The sequence below is a fragment of the Rutilus rutilus genome, assembly GCF_951802725.1.
Source record: "Rutilus rutilus genome assembly, chromosome: 22".
Lineage (NCBI taxonomy): Eukaryota > Metazoa > Chordata > Actinopteri > Cypriniformes > Leuciscidae > Rutilus > Rutilus rutilus.
In genome coordinates this window covers 23,408,215-23,428,456 of record NC_140227.1, presented here as the reverse complement: position 1 = coordinate 23,428,456, position 20,242 = coordinate 23,408,215, and the positions used below count along the sequence as shown (strand labels likewise).

The 20,242-nt window shown below is 37.9% G+C and overlaps 1 protein-coding gene and 1 long non-coding RNA gene across 4 annotated transcripts; one reads left to right on the top strand and one right to left on the bottom strand.

Moving 5' to 3' along the window:
* Positions 1–3,205: 3,205 nt before the first annotated feature.
* LOC311282433 lies at positions 3,206–12,463 on the bottom strand. Its single transcript, XR_014625935.1, has 3 exons — positions 12,359–12,463; positions 6,004–6,103; positions 3,206–3,802 (listed from the first exon to the last, which is right to left on the bottom strand). It is a non-coding gene; the product is annotated as an uncharacterized lncRNA (long non-coding RNA).
* xk (X-linked Kx blood group (McLeod syndrome)) lies at positions 12,138–20,062 on the top strand. 3 transcript variants are annotated; one of them, XM_084396186.1, is made up of 4 exons: positions 12,138–12,519; positions 14,909–15,171; positions 18,516–19,011; positions 19,138–20,062. In XM_084396186.1, the coding sequence occupies exons 1-4, from the start codon at positions 12,275–12,277 to the stop codon at positions 19,319–19,321; spliced, it is 1,188 nt and encodes a 395-aa protein (XP_084252312.1). In that variant the 5' UTR covers positions 12,138–12,274; the 3' UTR covers positions 19,322–20,062. The 3 variants fall into 3 exon arrangements, with proteins under 3 accessions (XP_084252312.1, XP_084252313.1, XP_084252311.1); XM_084396187.1 differs by having other exon boundaries at positions 19,121–19,374; XM_084396185.1 differs by having other exon boundaries at positions 18,516–20,062.
* Positions 20,063–20,242: the final 180 nt, after the last annotated feature.

Sequence of the window (20,242 nt, the reverse complement as noted above, 5' to 3'; positions counted from 1 at the left end):
ATTCCTTTCCAGCTCATCCTGTGCGCAAATGGCGAGTCCATGCGAGGATTGGCTCCTATATGCCAAATCGATGCGCCTGCGCTCTCATGTGTTGGAAACCTACATTTTATTTAGCCATAAAGCCTGTCTATAAATCTAGTGAGCTGCCTACCTAGACAGTACAGACATAAATATATAATTTATGATTTATAATTTAGATTTTAAATGATTACAATGTCATTCATATTATTATGAAATTTAATGTGAACATTTCATTCACTTTATGTTTTATTATTTGGGGTACTATTTTTACAAGTAGGCCTAGTGAATAGTCAAAACATTTTTGATGGTTTTGAAATAAGAGTTTTGAAAAGTTACTTGTGAACAGTTTCTATTTTCACCTGTTATTATTACTAATTAATTATTACTAATTACTTGCAGTATAGCTATATCTCCTATCAATTCTGCTAATTACAAATGATATTATTTAGATTTAATAAATTTATTAGATTTAATAACCCCCCCCCCCCCCCCCCCCCCTCCCAGCTGTCACTGGGACAGTACCCTTCAAAGGGGTTCTAATGCACCATTACGTACTAATATGTACACTTTTGGTACCAATATGTACCTTTGAGGGACTAATATGCACTCTTTAGGTACAAAGGTGTACCTTTTGAAAAGGTGCCACCACAGTGACAGCTTTTGTACCTTTTTTTCTGAGAGTGGCATGCTTGTACAGCTGGGCATAAAAGGTCAACTAGATCCTCATGGCAACGGTGAATCGTTATTATAAATACATTTTAAAATTCATTTACAGATAATTACAGATAATTGTCTTGATAACACTTTCATAATCCTTTTATAAATGTAGAATCCCGAATAACAAACCCGCACTCTGAAATCTTATGTAAACATGAATTTCTTTGAAGCTTGTTTGTAGCCATCTACCCTTATAGGGTGAAGGTATGGTCTGAATGTATGATCTGAATAAATGGTCTGAAAGTACAGAACACATAATACCACAGAGTGACGGTCTCCAACTTTAGACTTTAGTGCACTCAAATCAAAAGTTGACACTCAACAATGGTTGTGCATAAATTATCCATTTTAACATTTTCCAATGATCCAATTTGCACTGCGTTGATTACCCGAACCAAAACTACATCAGAATTGATTTGCTGAACTGATTAACAATTAAGCTGAATCAGTATCATGAATGCCGGCGTGCATTTATTAACCAACCATTCCATAATACACAAGAGACACCAGCTATCAACACAAGACATAGCTGTTCACATAAAGAGGCTTCAGGTACTGTACAGCTGTATAATGAAAGCTCTGGCTGTATAGTGGAGAAAAACATTTACATCTCCTTCCCATAAACTAATGCCATAGTCAAAGCCATAAGCAGAACTTAAGATGTACCTATAGCATATGTGTAGGTCATGCAGCTGGGAGAATGGATGAAGTATGTCTAGTGAATGAATAGGGCTCAGACTGAGGCCTCATTGTGTTGGTGAGATAATCTTGTATTACACAACGAGAGGGAATGACACACAAAAGGCATTTCTAAAATCCATTTACCAGGTTCCCCACTTCCCAGACCTCCCACACCTTGCCATTATTTTGCAGGTGAAATGTTGCAACCTCATTTTCAGTCAGAAACATGCTTTACAATCAAAATGCCACATGCGGTTCCCCACTACGCCTGCCCTCCTCTTCTGAGCACTTCACAAAAAAAAAAGAGGAAAAAAAAAAAAGAGAGAAGAGGTTCTTGTGTCTTTTTAAGACTTTTTTTGTGTGTGGCTTTGCTGGTTCAAGGTCACAGGTAACATGCAGAAATCTGTGTTATTGATGGCGATACTTACACAGCACCAGCTTTATGAGTGCCAATGAATTCAGAAGTGCCTATTTGTCACCGTTTATCACAATCAGACCGCTTTCAATGTCCCAGAGCCCATTATTGCAGTAAAACAATTATGATAAGTGTGATATCTATGTGAAGCTGTAAGCAAAGCAAAAATTATGTCTGAACAATTGTCAGCAACAGGTGAATTGATTTGGCTAGTCGGGTTTTTACAAGCATGACCTGTATATGTTGTGTTGACACCCACAAAAAAATGAATTTTGGGACATGCAAGACATGTTTCTTAAAAATGTTTAATACGCCTTCAGGCTTGATATGCAATAGTAAGTGACAGCTGAGAGCAAAAAATGGGTTGCAGATTTGTTCTGATATAGCAGACAGCAAGAAAAGATGCAAATAATACAATGCCACTAACCATATGTTCTTGTGTAGTTAGGATAAAATAAACAGGCTTATATCTTTTGGTGTTTATGTCAAAAGCAGAGCACCGAATCAAACTCCATATGATATTTTCATGCAAACTCATCAGTCACTTTTTTTTTTTTTTTTTAAGTTATGTTTTTGGTCTTTTTGTGCCTTTATTTGATAGGACAGTACAGATTTTGACAGGAAAGCGTGGGGTGGAGAGAGCTAATATCATGTCATACTTTTCACATACATCATGTCAAACAGATCTACATATGTCCCCTACTCACTGTTTAGGGAGCAATGGACACTTCATAGGGACCATGTGAATATGAGCACATCCTTATTGATTAACACTGATTAATACCGACAAAACTTAACTTTCCAAATGATCTGTAATGAATGAGAGTCGTGAGATATAGGGTTGAATTAGATATCCATGATTAAAATGAATGAAGAAAAATAATAATAATATTAAAATAGGCCATGGCAGAAAAATGAATTATAATATTTAATTTGACCCACTGTGTGCAGGGACACATATCTTTTATTTCTAATTATAAAAGTAACTCTTAAGCATCTTCTGGAGGAATCAAAATGAACGTTTGTAAGTTAAAGTAAGACTTATAAAGTGCTGGTATTGTGTGTAAAATACAACTCTTTTACCATGATGAAAAGAAAAGCAATGATAAGACGTTTTATATAATATTGATTCTTTTTTCAGTCTGCTCTGAAACGCTTCTCAAATGGCTGTTATTCAAAATAATGTCTTTGTTTCTCTTTGAAAATACAATTCCGCTTCAGTGTGGCAATTTTCCTAAATGTCACAGCGGCTGAATGTTATAGGACATCTATAGGACATTATCTTTGAAACACCACTCCTTCCAGATAGGCAGAAAGGATTTGGGAAAAAATGCTGCAATTATTGAGTCGTAGCCAAAACCCAGATATGTTGATTAAATGTCATTCTTTATTATCTTCCATAAGCAAATAGACAAAGAGCCCTGATTACCTGTCTATGAATCCAATCCATAATAGCATTTCTCAAAGAATGACAAGAAAATGGTTCTTTTCTTCGTCACAAACAATGGATAAGACAGATATTTTCAATGTTACGATCTCTTCTGAATCGCAACAACTCGATGCGTCACCACCACACACACCACAGCCAATTAATAAGTGAATTTATTTATCAGTATAAGACAGAACAACATTAAAGATCAGTATAAATGCTAATCAGTGCGTCAGCAGATATGTGCAAAGGTGTAGCCATTTATGAAAGACAACAGTCCAACCATTCTCAGTCCATGAAATCTCCAAAAACAACAACCATCCCAAAGGAGATGGATCAAAAGGCGGCGGTGATCACCCATATCCCTCACATCTCATGAGTTCTCCGATAGCCTCTTGACATGAGACCCAAGGTACAAAGCAAACGAAAACAGCCCAATCTCTGCACAAGCTCAGCCCCACGCTCCCATCTCTGTCCCAGTCTTTTATAGAGCGTCATGATTACATTGAGGTGTGCAACTACTCCCTTCAGCCAATCACCTGCAACTCAGAAATAACGAGTTACTCACTGAAACCGTCACATCAAGTATACATATTCATATCATGCTGTGTCACAGGACATCTTCCTCATGTGTTACGAATTAAACAACAACTTGATACCAAGTATGATTCCTTGATACCAATTATGGACTAATCATGAAAAACAAGCAAAGAAAATTCATGTCAAAGGTTATCAGACTGGCAGCAAACTGCTGTAACCTTTTCAGTAAAACTGACGATGAAAAGGTTCAGTTGAGACCTTTGCTTCTTATCAACTGTAGAGATAACCACAGAATTATAGTGCTGTGTTATTATCTCAGCAATAAACAGAGCAGATTCCCGATGATGGCTGCATGATCGAAAGGTTTCTGCTTCCATGATCGAAATTCTTTAATCTCCCTTTACAATATTTCTAATATTTCCTGTTCCTCACCTCCAAACATTCAGGAGCATGCAAGGTTACAGTATTATTCTGTAATGAATTATTCAACTCTTCTATTCATCAAAGAATCCAATAAATGTATTACAGTTTCCACAAAAATATTAGCACAAGTGTTATCATGTTTCTTGAGCACTAAATCAGCATATTAGAATGATTTCTGAAGGATCATGTGACACTGAAGACTGGAGTAATGATGCTTTGCCATCAATAAATTACATTTTAAAATATATTAATTTTTTTTTAGTTTTATGCAATTAGAATTAGGTCTATTTTGATGTTTATTCTTTGTTTGTTGCTACAAAATAATAAAAATCAGGGTTTAAAACTGTAGACATGCCCCAAAGATTGATGGGGTTGCAAGATTTGAAGAAAAAAAAGGTCATAACAATTTCAGATAATCAACTTTTCTGAAGGTTAAGCACCTCCTTTGACAGACCTCCTTAAACACCTCCTCTGTTTAAAATCATGTAAGATTTTTTTTTTTTTTTTTTAACAACAAGGAGATGGATTTTATTTCCTTAATCAAACAGCCTGATAAATAGTGGACTGTAGGTAAATAGCTATAACATGTATACTCTTAGTCATGTGTCGAATGGCAGATGATACAGGTGTCTGCTTGATCCCTGGAAATCATTAGTGGATCTGAGGGTGTTCTATTTGCTGCTCGTGTAACTCTATGAGACTTTCACTATGCACGTAAATGCCATCTTTGCACTGATGTTTGAGCATGGATCACATATGTCCTTATAAATTGATCTCACTTATACACACATAAGAACACTTACATAGGAAGGAAACCATAGCAACCTCACAACCATTTGCCCATGGCAGTTGCCTTGCCTAGTTCGCACAAAAACAGGACTTTTACTCAGAGAACCTAATTTTGGTCTGACTAAATTTGTGAATTATATAAGGGAACGATCAAAAATGGCACTAATATTATAGGGAAATGACCATTCTTTCCTATGATTGATGGCTCAGTGTGAGGGGGGTGATGGATGATGGCAGAGCAGAACAGTCAACAAATGTTTATGAGCAAAAATGGTGAGTAAATTTCAAAGAAAAAATGTGGGCTGTAATATTTTTTAATAGCTGTCTTTTAATTATTCAAATTCAAATGATTACCATATTAGATCAATCCCGTTCATTATGCTAGCTCATTGCTGCTTTCTAAATGAACTACTTTATATGCATATGAAGACTTCAGATGCAAAAGCCTTTAAGTGCCATCTGAATTTTTCTTCTAAAATGAGCATTTTTTTCAAGCTCATATGTTTAAGGTCAGTAATTTCACTTTAATGACTATTAATAGGTAATTTTCATTGCCATTAAAGTGAAATAACTGAACATAAACATACAAGCTTGAGAAAAATGATCATTCTAGAAGGAAATTTCAGATGGCTTTTGCATCTGAAGTCTTCATATATACTTTAAATACTGGATGGATGGATGGATGGATGTGACTTTGGTGGTATTTAGTATTTGGATAAAGTATTAAGGCTATGATTTGCCTGTAATGTGGCAAAAAAGCTTCAGTTTGCATGTTGTTTTCGAAATGTTATACTGATTGTCCTGATATTTATTATCCTCTTTATCAGGGCCAACTGAGAGTAATTCATGGCAGATTTTGCCTGGAAACCATGATAAATGTGTTTGCAGTTCTAAAAAGCCTCCATTTCTGTTCAAAATAACTGTATTCTCACAAAATCCCTGCAAGCAACAAATAAAGCATTTTATTACTGTACACTATAGTACCTACCTGATTCTTTTCTGGAAGGCTCTTGAAAGCTTTCTCCGGGTATTATAGAAATCCATGAAACACATTCACACGGCGTCATTTCCTCTTTGCTTTGATGAACCTATATAAATGAAATGAAAATGTAACAGAGAAAATTACTTCAGTGAAAACAGTTGAAAATGACGTAATTTGTATCCCCTAAAACTTTGCATACATCATACAGAACATACAGGCCTTTTGCTGACTACAACGAAGTAAATAAGAAAATGAATTGAGACACAATTGACAATTACATGAACCCATACAAGGCACAGCTGATCTCTATGGGGTTTCTACAGAAATGTAATGACACAGAGCACTCTATTCACAGCCATCTAACAGCTACAGAAGAGGACCTTCTTTCCACCCTCTTCCGTTTACAGGGCCGATCTCAGTGGAAAATCACACAATGATTAAGCCTTTCGTTCTCTTTAGTGTTTCTGTAGACAATTCAGCTTTAGAATTCGAGTTGGATTACCGCTGGGTTTTATTACACGCTGGTCAAGATAATGCATCGCCTGAGCCCACCAGAAGGATTTTCAAGTTGAGATTTTTATTAGGGTATTCAAACGTGATAGTTACTTTTGTAATTCACTTGTTTAATTGGAAACCCTGTCAATGAGGCATCAGTTGTCAGGAGAAAATTCTGGATTTCTGTGGTCTGTTAAAAACACAGAAACAGGTGGAAGTGGAATTTGGGCTATTATTATATTATCTTGATTTTAAAATGACACTTCTGATTGTTTTATATTGTATGTGTCTGGCTTTTGAATGAAAATCTGTCATTCTTCCACCTCTCTAACCTTTCGCTTGCTTCCTCTCCCGCTTATGAAGCTGTGTGTTTATGTTTGAGGGTCTATGAGATCATATCCAATTTATCTTACATTCTCTTGAGTCAGTGCCAATACTAATCCCGTTTGGAGTGCCTGGAGGAATAACAGAGCAGAGTGGAATGGGGGTCCGTAATCATTGCAGAAATCAGTTCCTGAAAAACTGTCAAATTACACAGAAATGGGATCCCATTACGTTGCATTTTATAGATTGGCTCACAAAACACACACAAACAGAGCTTGCTAAATCGATAAGACTATGGGAATCTATCTCAAGCATTAAATGGGCACACACTGTGAACTGTAAACATCGCTCTTATTCTTACCACTCACTGGGTTTAGGATTTTCCGAATTGAATTTCCCCAGCCTAGTGGATCAGGCAGTAAAGGCACTTACTGCATATAATAATGAATGAGACATGTAGGGCCTACTGTATAGTAATAAACACTTTCACCTGCATGTAATCTGTGCCTTTTTAAAAAATTCAGGGCACATCACGTAAGAAGGTATGAAAGTCTGTTTTAGCCTCAGAGGAATTTTTTTTTTTTTTTTTTCATGTTTAGTGCAATCACACTTTGAGATGTAAAGTCGCAATTGCAGGAAATGAAGCAATTTTTAGATTGAGGCTTCATCTTAAATCGCATTCTTCCCAACTATATGGGAGTTGAAAACAGTATGTGAGAGAGGATTTGTGAATGGTGATGCAACACAATTTACGCTAGTAGGTCACATGATTAAGACAACATGGCAGATGTGGTACGTCCAGATTACATTCATACTACACACTATATATATTCATACTATATAGACCTTATGCGCCAGAGAAACGAGGGCGCCGCCATCTTTAGAATATTGTCTTTTAACTTCCGTTTTTGTGGTCGCTCTGTATATTTCTATGGCATTGCTGTCCAGGTGTAATTAGGTTTTTAAGTGGATTTACTTAATGTAAAGTTAACGAAAGTTATCATGAGGACTGTAATGTTTAAAGCAGATGACTTAACAAATGTAAGTCGACCGGGAAGATTTTAAAACGAGCCGTTCATTAATAAACACGCAAAACGCTGTGAAAATACAGACCGGAAGTCAAAAGACAACAAGCGCAGCGCTGAAAAGGGGCGGGGCTACATAAGGTCTATCTATAGAACATACGTTCTTAGCAGTCGTGAAGTAGGCTAATTACTTATTCAAAATAAGTACCTACTTCGAACGCAGCCATAGTCACAATGTGAAATATAAAGTCGTAATTATGAGAAATAGCTTTCTTTTTTTTTTACTTAAAGATTGCCATTAACTCGTGTTAAAGGTTATATATAAAAAAAGAAAACTCTGGAAAAAAGAAAAAAATGGAACGGATTGACTTGTTATACATTTCCATTACTTTGCCATTTAGTTATATACGGCATTTGGCTTTAATTTAATTTTAATTAATTAATTTGGTCTAATGAGCTCTTATTCAGGGTGACTTGCAAAAAGTGCTTTTTAGTTGTAGGACTTCAACAGAAGTCAAGCATTCAGAAAGGTTATTTTCAGGAAAATAAGTGCTTCCTGTATACAAAGAAGTGCTCTTTACAAAACCTGATAGAAACAATTTGTTTTTTTTTAACAATCAAATTGGTACAAATACGCAAACACAAATAATGAAAATATTGGAAGAGGTGAGTCACCATGAGTCTGCACCTGAAGATTGGGAGGAGGTTGATTAGATCCTGACCCTGGGGTCTTAGAACATAAAGCACTGGGCCCTGCTGGAGGGGACAGCTCTAATTGGGCAAGTCATGGTCCAAGGGATAAGCATTTATAGTTTGTACTGCAGGAGGTTGTCCGTTGACTGCCATGTATGCTACTTGTGATTAATGTGAGAGCACTCAATAACCACTGTTTTATCCTGCAGTGCTTTAATCAGGGTCTAAAGCGCCCTCTATTGGTGTTTGCTATTCATTACAGCTAATGCATGACTAATGTTGATATGCACAGCAGTGCTATTAATAATCCCAAAATTCAAATGAAAAATATCTGGACTGGATAGACCACAATCCTTTAATATGAATTTATTATTTCATTATTATCCTATGGTTTTCTTTAAATTAACGTTCAACCCGACCACCTAGCATGATAACTTTTTCTGTGCAGTTATAGACCTTCTGTAGCCCCGCCCTTTTTCAGCACTGAGCTCGTTGTGCTCTGTATTTTTGTGCTTTGTGCGGTTTGTATTTCCACAGCATGAAGGTAAGATTTAAATCTTCCCGGTCCACTGACATTTGTTAAGACATCCGCTTCTAACATTACAGTGCTCATGATAACTTAAGTAGGCCTAAGTAAATCCACTTCACCAGCTAATTACTCTTCGGCAGCGATTCCATAGAAATTTACCGAGCTACTGCAAAAATGGAAGTTCAAAGACGATATTCTAAAGATGGCTGCACAATTGTTTCTCTGTCCCAGATGGCACACTTCAGCCCTGTCCTAAATGGCACTCGTGGTCTTCCTCTGAGTCGGTAATTTCGTGACGTAATGCACAAAAACCGGCACGTAGGCCTACACGAACACCGGCACATACATAGACACCGGCACGGTCACCGGCACGTACAAAAACACCGGCACGGACACCAGCATGTGCAAGAACACCGGCACAGACACCGGCACGGTCACCAGCACAGACACCGGCACGGATAAGGACACAGGTTACTGTCTACCGGTTACTGGCATGGACACCGGCACGGATAAGGACACAGGTTACTGTCCACCAGTTACCGATACGGATACGGATACGGACACCGGCATGGACATGGACACCAGCACCAACATGGACACAACGGACACCGGCACGGACACCGGCACGGATAAGGACACCAGCACAAACACTGGCACGGACACCGGAACGAACACTGACATGGATAAGGACACCGGCACGGACACCGGAATGGACACTGGCATGGATAAGGACACCGGCACCAACATGGACACAACGGCACGGACACCGGCACGGATAAGGACACTGGCACGGACACCGGAACGAACACTGGCATGGACATGGACACTGGCACCAACATGGACACAACGGCACGGACACCGGTACGGATAAGGACACCGGCACGGACACCGACACCGGCACGGATAAGGACACCAGCACGGACACCGGCACGGACACCGGAACGGACACTGGCATGGATAAGGACACCGGCACCAACATGGACACAACGGCACGGACACCAGCATGGATAAGGACACTGGCACGGACACCGGAACGAACACTGGCATGGATAAGGACACCGGCATGGACATGGACACTGGCACCAACATGGACACAACGGCACGGACACCGGCACGGACACCGGTACGGATAAGGACACCGGCACGGACACCGGCACGGATAAGGACACCAGCACGAACACCGGCATGGACACCGGCACGGACACCGGCACAGACACCGGCACCAACATGGACACACCAGCACGGACACCGCTACGGTCACCGGCACGGACACCGGCACGGATAAGGACACAGGTTACTGTCCACCGGTTACCAGCACGGACCCCGGCACAAACACCGGCACCAACATGGAGAGAATCTATTTTACACTCTTGCTGGTTTACCAGTCATTGCTTATTTCTTAGGCCTTATCTTTTATTTTAATTACTTTTTTTTTTTTAAATTTGAAATTCTGAAATTATACATTCAAAATTGACTTAGAAATTCCTGCCAGTAAATTTAGGTAGGGCAGATTCTGCTAGTTTATGATAAACATTTTGTAAGCTTTATATTCTGATCAGAGAGCACTGAACACATCAGACACACTTTTGGCAGAATTCTCATGTCCTTGCGTTATTCAGCCTGAGGGTGGCGCTCTAATGATGATTGACATACTTTAGTCCACGCGACAAACGCATAGAATGCCATCTTAATGTATTTATTGCGTCCGAATGTTTTCTGCTGGAAGTTATGTAGGAATTCCAGTGAGGAGGAAAAAAAAAAAACATAAAACAAACACAATATAAACTGTATCTAAAGGCTATTCACATGAGCACGTTTAAACTAAAGGGTTTATACTTTTATTAATTTGATATGCTAGTCCACATAGGAAGAACAGACTTATAGTTACGGACATGATGCAGACACGTAGGGTTAGAAATCTGAGAGCGCAATGCAGTTCCATTTTCCTCCACAGATTTACATTGGAAATGTTTTGGGGCGCTGTAGAGCCAGGGAGGGCTCCGAGATGGCCCGCTTACTATCATAATAGTACAGTACATGCCTGCAAAATCCATGCGCTACATTTTAATATATCCTGCTCACTTTACGACTTAAAACAGTCTAGAAGAACATTTGTTACAGAATGCTGAACACATTTATAATTCATTATTATTTCAAGTGTATATAGAGGTCTATGTTTGGATTAATATTTTGGTATATTTGGTATATTTTGGTATAGGCCTATCACCTGCCCATACAGACGAGCCGCGGCTGATTTCGACTGTTATGTCATAATTATGACTTTTTAAATCATAATTTTGACTTTTCATATCACAATTATGTAGCCTAATAGTATGTAATAGACTTAGTAATTTGATAATTAAGATTTACAAAAGCATTGCTAAATTTCCCAGATAGCACATGTACGTCTGCAAGATGTCTGTTAAAGATCACTTCATCTGGAAAGCATGTGCTGTTTACTAACATCTGATAGACATCTTTAAGATGTCAGTTTAACATACATTCTAAATCATTACATCTTAAAGACATTTTCTAAACGTCTATTTGACATCTGACAGGAAACGTCGTATAGACGTATTGCAGATGAGCAAACACTCTAAAAAATACATCTTCCAGATGTAAACGCACATCAAATAGACGTCTCCGTGATGTATGTGTTGGAACACATACATCACGGAGATGTGTGTCATTTCCGTTGAGACCAATTGGAACCGCATAGCACTGCTCTTACTATTTTTGCCATAGAAAGAAAGATGGTAAAAGTTGTAGGCTACGAGTAGTAGGCTATAGACAGTATGCGGATCTGAATTCAGCACATGACTCTTTTTCTTATGTGGCATAAATTGGCATTAATCCATCCCAGCAATAATCCATCCTATGGAAACCTACCTCTGGATTGAAATATTTACTTGTAGGTATTTTAGCATTATAATATGGCACTAAATGGGCTCAACCCAGGATGTCAGATAAACGCCGCTGGTGATCATTGTAGTACGTAGCATGTTCGTGTAGCATGAACACGCTGCTGACACTGACAGCAGTAAATATTGAGCTCACTGCGCCCTCTACCGGTTAGATTTGTAATAGTACTAGATCTATTCGCCGCGGTGATCAGCTGTGAATCTGCAGCTGGTGGTTGATGCGTCCACTGGAACTTCAAAATGCTGGCTCGTGAGATCAGAGAGCAGAAAAGAAACATGGCTGAGTGAGGATGAGACTACCCAGCTCTGTCCTTGTGTCGGTCTCTTTGTTTACGGCCGAGACCACGGCGGCTCTGTATCTGAGCAGCACTTACCGCTCCGCTGGTGATCAGATTTGGCAGTGTTTCACGCTCCTCTTCACGCTTGTGCCATCCGTGCTGGTGCAGCTCACACTTATCTTTATTCACAGAGACCTGAGCAGAGACAGACCTCTAGTACTGCTGCTTCATATATTACAACTAGGACCAATAATAAGGTAAGTGGCGACTCGCATTTTGCTAGTGTCCAAGGATGCGTTTCTACTTAACGCTACAAGCCTTGCTTGTAGAAGGGAATTATACCCATCCACATAATGGATAAAGATAAAAACAATGTCCATTTTGAGCGACTACACATAAAGGTGTTTCCCCCCACCCCCCCTTTTTTTTCCTCACGCGCAAGATGAACCTGTGCTTTACCTATTCATACATATTATGAATATTTGTCGTTTAATTTATAGTCCAAGGTGCGCATTCATGTCAAAGGTTTCATGGTTCAAGGATTCATGTCCCCGGGTCTTTCCATAAAATATGTACCTTCTCATTTTTGAAAAGGTGATTTTGAATAAATGTTTGAGGTGTTAACATTCTATTAGACAAATAAATGTAGGCTAATGTATATTTGGGTAGCATATATATATATATATATATATACAAAATTTAAGTATAAGGACTGCAGGGTTATTAGTTTACAATTCGTTATCTGTTTTTTTTTCTCAAGGCCATTGCATTGCAGGTGTTTATTGCAAATAGAATTTAATGCTGATAATTCTACAAAAATGCAGTTTCATTAATTATTATTCTATATAAAGTAATGGTAATAGCACTGTAAAATAAGAGGCACGAAAAATATGATTATTTTATTTATGGAATTTAGCAAGTGAATTCATGACAGTAAGCGCATAACACCCTAGCAACAACATAACGCTCTTGTAACGTTATCATAAGAATCCTGTTATTTTATTTTAGGTTAGGTTATTTTTTTTGTGAACCAATTACTAATATTCCTATAATAAATTATGATTTCTATTTTTAATAAATGCTGTTCTTTTGAACTTTTTATTGGTCAATGAATTAAGCAGCACAACTGTTTCCACCACTGATAATAAATCAACATATAATATTGATTTCTGAAGGATCATGTGACACTGAAGACTGGAGTAATGATGCTGAAAATTCAGCTTTGCATGATGCATCACAGAAATAAATTATATTTTTAAGTATATTATGGAAAATGTAATAATATTAAAAAAATAATTATGTATTTTTGATCAAATAAATGCAGGCTTGATGAGCATAAGAGACTTCTTTCAAAAACATTAAAAAATAGTAATGTTTCCAAACTGTACCATGCCACTTATGGAGAATTTGTGTCCTTAGATTATCTATTAGTATAGTTATTGATGTTATTGACAGCTTCCATTCCAGTCCAGGCCTCAGTAAAACTGTTCCATCTCTATCAGTCTGTGTGTTGTTGCATTGACCATGTGCATAATTGAATCATTGATATATTGCCTCTGTTTCTCTAATAGTACAGTTTAGCAACACAACCTAGGCCAGCTCATTCAGATTAAGCTCAGCACAGTTTCAGCCCTGTGTCATTAATGTTTAATTCAGTTGTTTATTTCCTTGAGTTTGTGTGAATGGCCTGTGAAATCTCTCTTGGCCTTCTCTTAACAATCTCTCATCCATCATCACATCATCACCAAGGTTGCCGACAACCTATTACTGTAAGATGGCAAGGTTGTTGTCAAGGTTTGGGATAGGAAATGCTCACTCAAGGATTGGCACCTACTACCTGTCCTGTGAGACATAGTCTCTGCATTTTTAATGAAAGAGATGGACAGATTGTCCACTGAGGCCTTAGAATAGCTGTCCTCGGGTAAGCTACAACTAAACTGGTGAGCTTTCATTGGATTGAGTGCAATTCTCTGAGCACTGACATGGTCTAATGTGACACGGCGGATGGATATAAGTAAGATCCAACAATTATTGGACATTCCAGCAAACCCAGCGACCCCTTAATATAAAAATGGTAGCTTTTCTGGGTGTTTAATTAAATAACACTACTAAACATTATGGTAAACCAGTGCTGATCAGGTTTCTGGTCAATTTTGCTTTTGTTTTGTTAATTTTATTTTAATAATAAAAATAACCAAAGGCAATATATGCTGTTTCTTTCAGCTATAATTTAAAAGGTATAGAACAATGTTATTTGATATATATATTTTTTTCAACTGTAATTTAAAAAGTTGAAAAACATTTTATTTTATTTTAATTTATATATTTATTTTATTTTAAAAATAAAAATAACCAAAGGCAATATATGTTTTTTTTTCAACTGTAATTTAAAAAGTTGAAGAACATTTTATTTTATTTTATTTTATTTTATTTTATTTTATTTTATTAACCAAAGGCATTATATGTTGTTTATTTCAACTATAATTTAAAAAGTTGTAGAACTATTTATTTGATTTGATTTGATTAAACAAAGGCTGTAACTGTAATTTAAAAAGGTATTTAACTATTTTGATTTGATTCAATATTAATAATTTCTATACTTTATCATTTGAAAGGCTATAGAACTGTTTCATTTGATTCCATTAGGTGCCTGGATGCCTTTTGTATCTATGGCAGTGCTGGAAAGGTGGAGGAGCCGTATGTCACCATCACCCGTAAGAAGCAGATTCCCCGGGACGGGCAGACCGAAGAGGTGGAGCAAGAAGTGGGCCAGGCGGAGGGGAAGTTAGTCACGCACAGAGCCGCTTTCGCCAGGACCTCGGTCATACAGGCCTTCCTGGGCTCTGCACCCCAGCTCACGCTGCAGCTCTACATCTGTGTGCTGCAGAAAGGGGTGTCTATCGGCAGAGGTGAGAAGTGAGAACACACACATTCGCGATCACGAGCACTCTTGTGTATAGGGAGCAGCAGTACTGACTGCACATTTTACAAGATGAGATTTTTGTCACTGAATTCTGCTGCACTGTGCTGCGACTCAAGCTTTCAGGCGCTTTCAGGTTATAATTGTAGCGTCCATTGTCCAACTGAACTAAATGGTTTTTATTTCTATAAAAAAGCAAATAACAGGGCTGTAATGTAATCTGTGTATGGCCAAAAACCGTTTAACACCAGTAACACACAGACTACTGCAGCAAGTCTATTTGCCATAAATGATTTATCCGTGCCCTCGTATTCTTTAATCAAAATAACTTCCATCAACATCTCTTCTCTGATGACTGGCATGAGGGCATGACAACATGTCAATCACACGAGATCACAGCAATAGCAAACCACACCCAATCAATTCCTGATGGACAAAATCAAGTCCCACCCTACATTTTTCTCTAATTTGAGAAGCCGCTTCACTCAGATAGGCTATATATCACAATTAAAAAAAAAGAAGACAATCGCAACTACTATTTCAAATGTTGGATAAATACATTTCCAGAATGAGACTTCTTAAAGGGACAATGTGTAGTTTTTTAGGTATTTTAATATCTAAAATCAATATTTTTATTCTTAAATATGTCCTCAATGGTGTACAAATACCTCTGCCAATGATCTGACTTATCCTCGTAAACGAAGAATTTATTATCTTTATATATATGGGACGGGTAGGTCGACGGAGGCTTCCATGTAGTTCCGCCATCTTGAAAAACTATAATAGCAGAGAGGGACAAAAAGTACTAGGCCAACGCGTTTCCACAACGCGTTTTCGTTCAGAGCCAGCGTCACGTGACTGAAACCAGCAGAAGCGGAGGAGCAGAGCAGTGAGAGGCTCTTGTCACTGCCCCGGCAAGTTTAAAAGGCTGCACTGTACGGTTAGTCACATGATAAGGAGTCCTTGTCGTCGAAAAAGTCCAAGGTAGACCGTAAAAACGAAACGTGTCCGGAGATTACAAAAAACAAGGGTTGATGTCGGGATAGCTTTTTCCAGGTGGAAAGAGCTAATGCAGGAGAAAGCTTTCAAAAGGGACTCTGCTTTCTTCTCGACAGTAAGTCAATGTTACGGTCTTAATTACAAGCTTTTTTTCATCGCTTGGTTGTGTACTTTATTATATAGACAGACAGTATAACTCGATGAAGTGCTATTAAAAGACATCCTGTCATAGCTTTATGGTACGTAACGGCTACCGTAGATGCAACACGCATTTGAAAAAGCGAGGCGCTGGAGAGCAGTATTCGTTTGAATGCAAAATACAATTTCACCACTAGATGGGAGAAATTCATACACATTGTCCCTTTAAGTCATCTTAAGGGTTTCTAGAGCATGACTAAGACTTTTCTTAGTCTTGCTTTGTTTTCGTTCTGTTATCTGGCCTTGTGAAGTACAGCAAAGTGGAGCATGGCAAGCTTATGAGTTTCACTGTTGATGAGTTTTGTCATTCTCCACCACATCTGTAAAGTGTTAAATGTCAGAGAGAACAATTGTTTTTTATGTCATTGAGGCATGTCATGTTTCCGCCCAACAAGTATGATCTGTAAACAGTCTTTGTTGCAAGTTTCCTCCATAGAATATCTTTGTAAGTCCTCTCTATTGGAGGTGGAACTGTTCCCCACGTCACCCGTCTAAATTTAACAAGCTCCCCTCAGTGATACATTCTGCACACATGCTTGAGTTTCAACTAATGCCTCTGAAATGACTTTGACTGGTGTACTTATCTATTTCCTCTTGCTATCACAAGGACACACACTTTGTTTCTGAGAATATCAGCTAAAATAGATAGCGTGTTTTCAGACAGGGCCTCAACAGACAGAATTAATTTCTAAACTGGACGACAGATAAATTCATTTAATGAAATCCCCCGAAGCACTTCACAACAAAGGAAATTGGAAATCCCTGAAAATAACCAATAAACAACTCATACTCATACGCATGTATAGTGTGTCTGAGACTACAGTACATTAAAAATCTTTTATATTTATTCACTATAAACATAAATATTCAGAAAGTTTCATTTTAATAATGTATTATTTGATAATAAAAAGCTAAAAAATAAATAGAAATGATTTCACATAAAAACTAATAAACAAAGTATACTGCCAATATACTACGCTACAGAACACTACAGCCAATATTTTTTTTATTGTTTATGTTTATTGTTCTTTTTTGTAAACCTGGAACTAAACAGAATGTTTTATGAATTTGCATAACCCCTCCCCCCCCTTTCCCTGGAAGTAAACTGAAAGTTATGCTGGTAATGTAATTAATGAAAATGTAAAATGTGTGTTTTATTACTTAAGCAAGCAAAAGTCTATTTTGGACTGTTGGACCCCACTGTAAATTGTTGGCAGCTGTGTCACTGTACACTGAATATTAAGATGTATAGACCCGACTCTGCCTCGCAGGTATTTTGTCATCCGTACTGCATGAGGAATGTGTTGGCAGCCTTGCAGTCTGTCCTTGAAAGCAGTATTGCAGATGGAAGACCATACTGGACAGTGAATCAGTCTGACCCCATTACCCATGAGGCATAGAGTAATGAAACGGTGACTGACTTTAGATCGGATGGAAGGCTGAAAGAGGCCATATGTTTGCACTGCTGGTGGATTTAGGCCTTCAGGGTTTCTGCTTTTGTTATTCTTTTATTAATTAACAGCATATAGTAAATTATGTAACCAAGTGGCAACATATTGTGCACCGCAGTTATGGAGGCGGTGATTAAAGATAAATGAATAAATATAATAATATGAGAATAAATGACTTGATAAAACAAACACAATTAATTTTAAATTAAATTTAGTCCTGAATTTATTATTTTCTGTATTTATTTGTAACTTAATTTTTTATTGATTTTTATCTATTTTTTATGCATTTTTTATATTTATTTATTACCATATGTGTTTAGTTTAATATTTATTTATATATTTATAGTCTATTATCATTTTTTCTTTTCTTTGAGTTATGAATTTTATTTTATTATTTTATTTGTTTTATATTTATTTATTCCTATGTGTTTAGTTTAATATTTATTTATATATTTATAGTCTATTATTATTTTTAATTAATATTTTTAGTTAATATTTTTAGTTAATTAATTTAATTTTATTTTATTTAATTTAATTTAATTTAATTTTACCTCCCTACATAGTAGTGGTTTATTCTATATCCACATATCTAACACAAGATCTTTGTTCAGTTGTTAGTTTTAACCACAAATTATGTTTTTACTGAATTTTGTGATTTTGTTTTGTTCTTTTCTCTCCCTACCAGGTACATTGATGGTCATTTCCCTCCTCTCAATTGTATATGGAGCCCTACGCTGCAATATTCTCGCCATAAAGATACGCTATGATGATTACGAAGTGTCCGTGCGTCCGTCGGCGTACCTGTGCGTGTTCCTGTGGCGAGGGTTCGAGATCGCCACGCGCGTGACCGTTCTGGTCCTCTTCAGCTCGGTGTTGAAGGTGTGGGTGCTTCCGGTGGTGTCGGTCAACTTCGTCCTGTTCTTTCTTCGCCCGTGGGTTCTCTTCTGGAGCAGCCGCTCTCCGTTCCCGGAGAACATCGAGAAGACGTTGACGCGTGTGGGGACCACTATCGTCCTCTGCATGCTGACCTTCCTGTACGCTGGCATCAACGTGTTCTGCTGGTCCGCGGTTCAGCTCAGATTGGACGACCCCGATTTGATCGACAAGGGTCAGGCGTGGAGGCGGGTGGCTGTGTATTATTCCCTCCGTTTCGTGGAGAACACGGGGCTGACTTTGATGTGGTACGTCCACCGGACTGAGTTCTACCGATGGGTGGATGCTCCCGTGTTAGAAATACTGCTGTTGTTGGGTTATGCCACAGCTGTGTTTTTTATGTTACTCTTTTACCAGTTCTGCCACCCTTGCAGGCAACTGTTCTCATCCAGTCCAGCACAGGGCTTTGGGGAGTGCTGTGGATCTCTCTGCCTGCTACGTGGGACTCTTCCCCAGCCGGGCTCCATAAGGACCAAACCACCAGGGAAAGACAATGGAGACGATCCATCCTGCGTTACCAAAGGGGACATCGGGCAGAGTTTGTGCGGCGCTGTGTGAGCAAAGCACAACTTAAAGGAATAGTTCACCCAAAGATTCAAATTCTGTCATCATTTACTCACCTTTATGGTGTTCCAAACACATAAGACATTGGTTAATCTTCAAAACAAAAATGTATTTTTAATGAAACCTGAACCTTCTACTGAAAAAGTCCATGGAACCAAAACATAGAAGATCCAAAATGGTCATAAAGGCATCGTAAAACGAATCTATTTGAATCGAGTGGTTTAATCCAAGTCTTGTGAAGAGATATGATCACTTTAAATGATTTAGGCGTTTATTCACATTTTAACACATGAGAGCGCATCACATATGGTTAGAAGAAATCTCATTGGTTCTCGTGAGTGTGTGAAGCATGTGATGCATGTACAAGCTTCTGTGTTTATAATATGTTCAGTATGTGAAGATCACTGTTTAGATGTAAACAAAAGCCTAAATCAAATCTGTTCATCATATAAAGCGATCGTATCTCTTCACAAGACTTTGATTAAATGTTTTGATTAATGTGGATTTGTTTTACAATGCCTTTTTGGATCTTTTAAGTTTTAGTTTTTTGGACAGAGGGACAGAAACCTTTTGATGACTACCTCAATGATGAAGTCTCATTGGTTTGGAACGACATGAGGGTGAATACATAATGACAGAAAGACATGCAGGTTTGGAACACGAGGGTGAATAAAACATGACAGAATTTTCATTTCTGGGTGAACTATTCCTGTCATGAAGTGCCCTTTAAGGATCAAAAGGGAAAAATGAAATTAAAATGTTGGATTTCTGCCTTTTACGCTTTATGGTGGAATGTAAGAGGCAACGTTTGTTGAACTTTCAGATGAATATACTTTTTTTTTCTTGTTTTGTTTACAAAGCATATGAGCCAGCATGGTCCACTGACGTGCATGTGAATTTCCCTAACAAGATGAA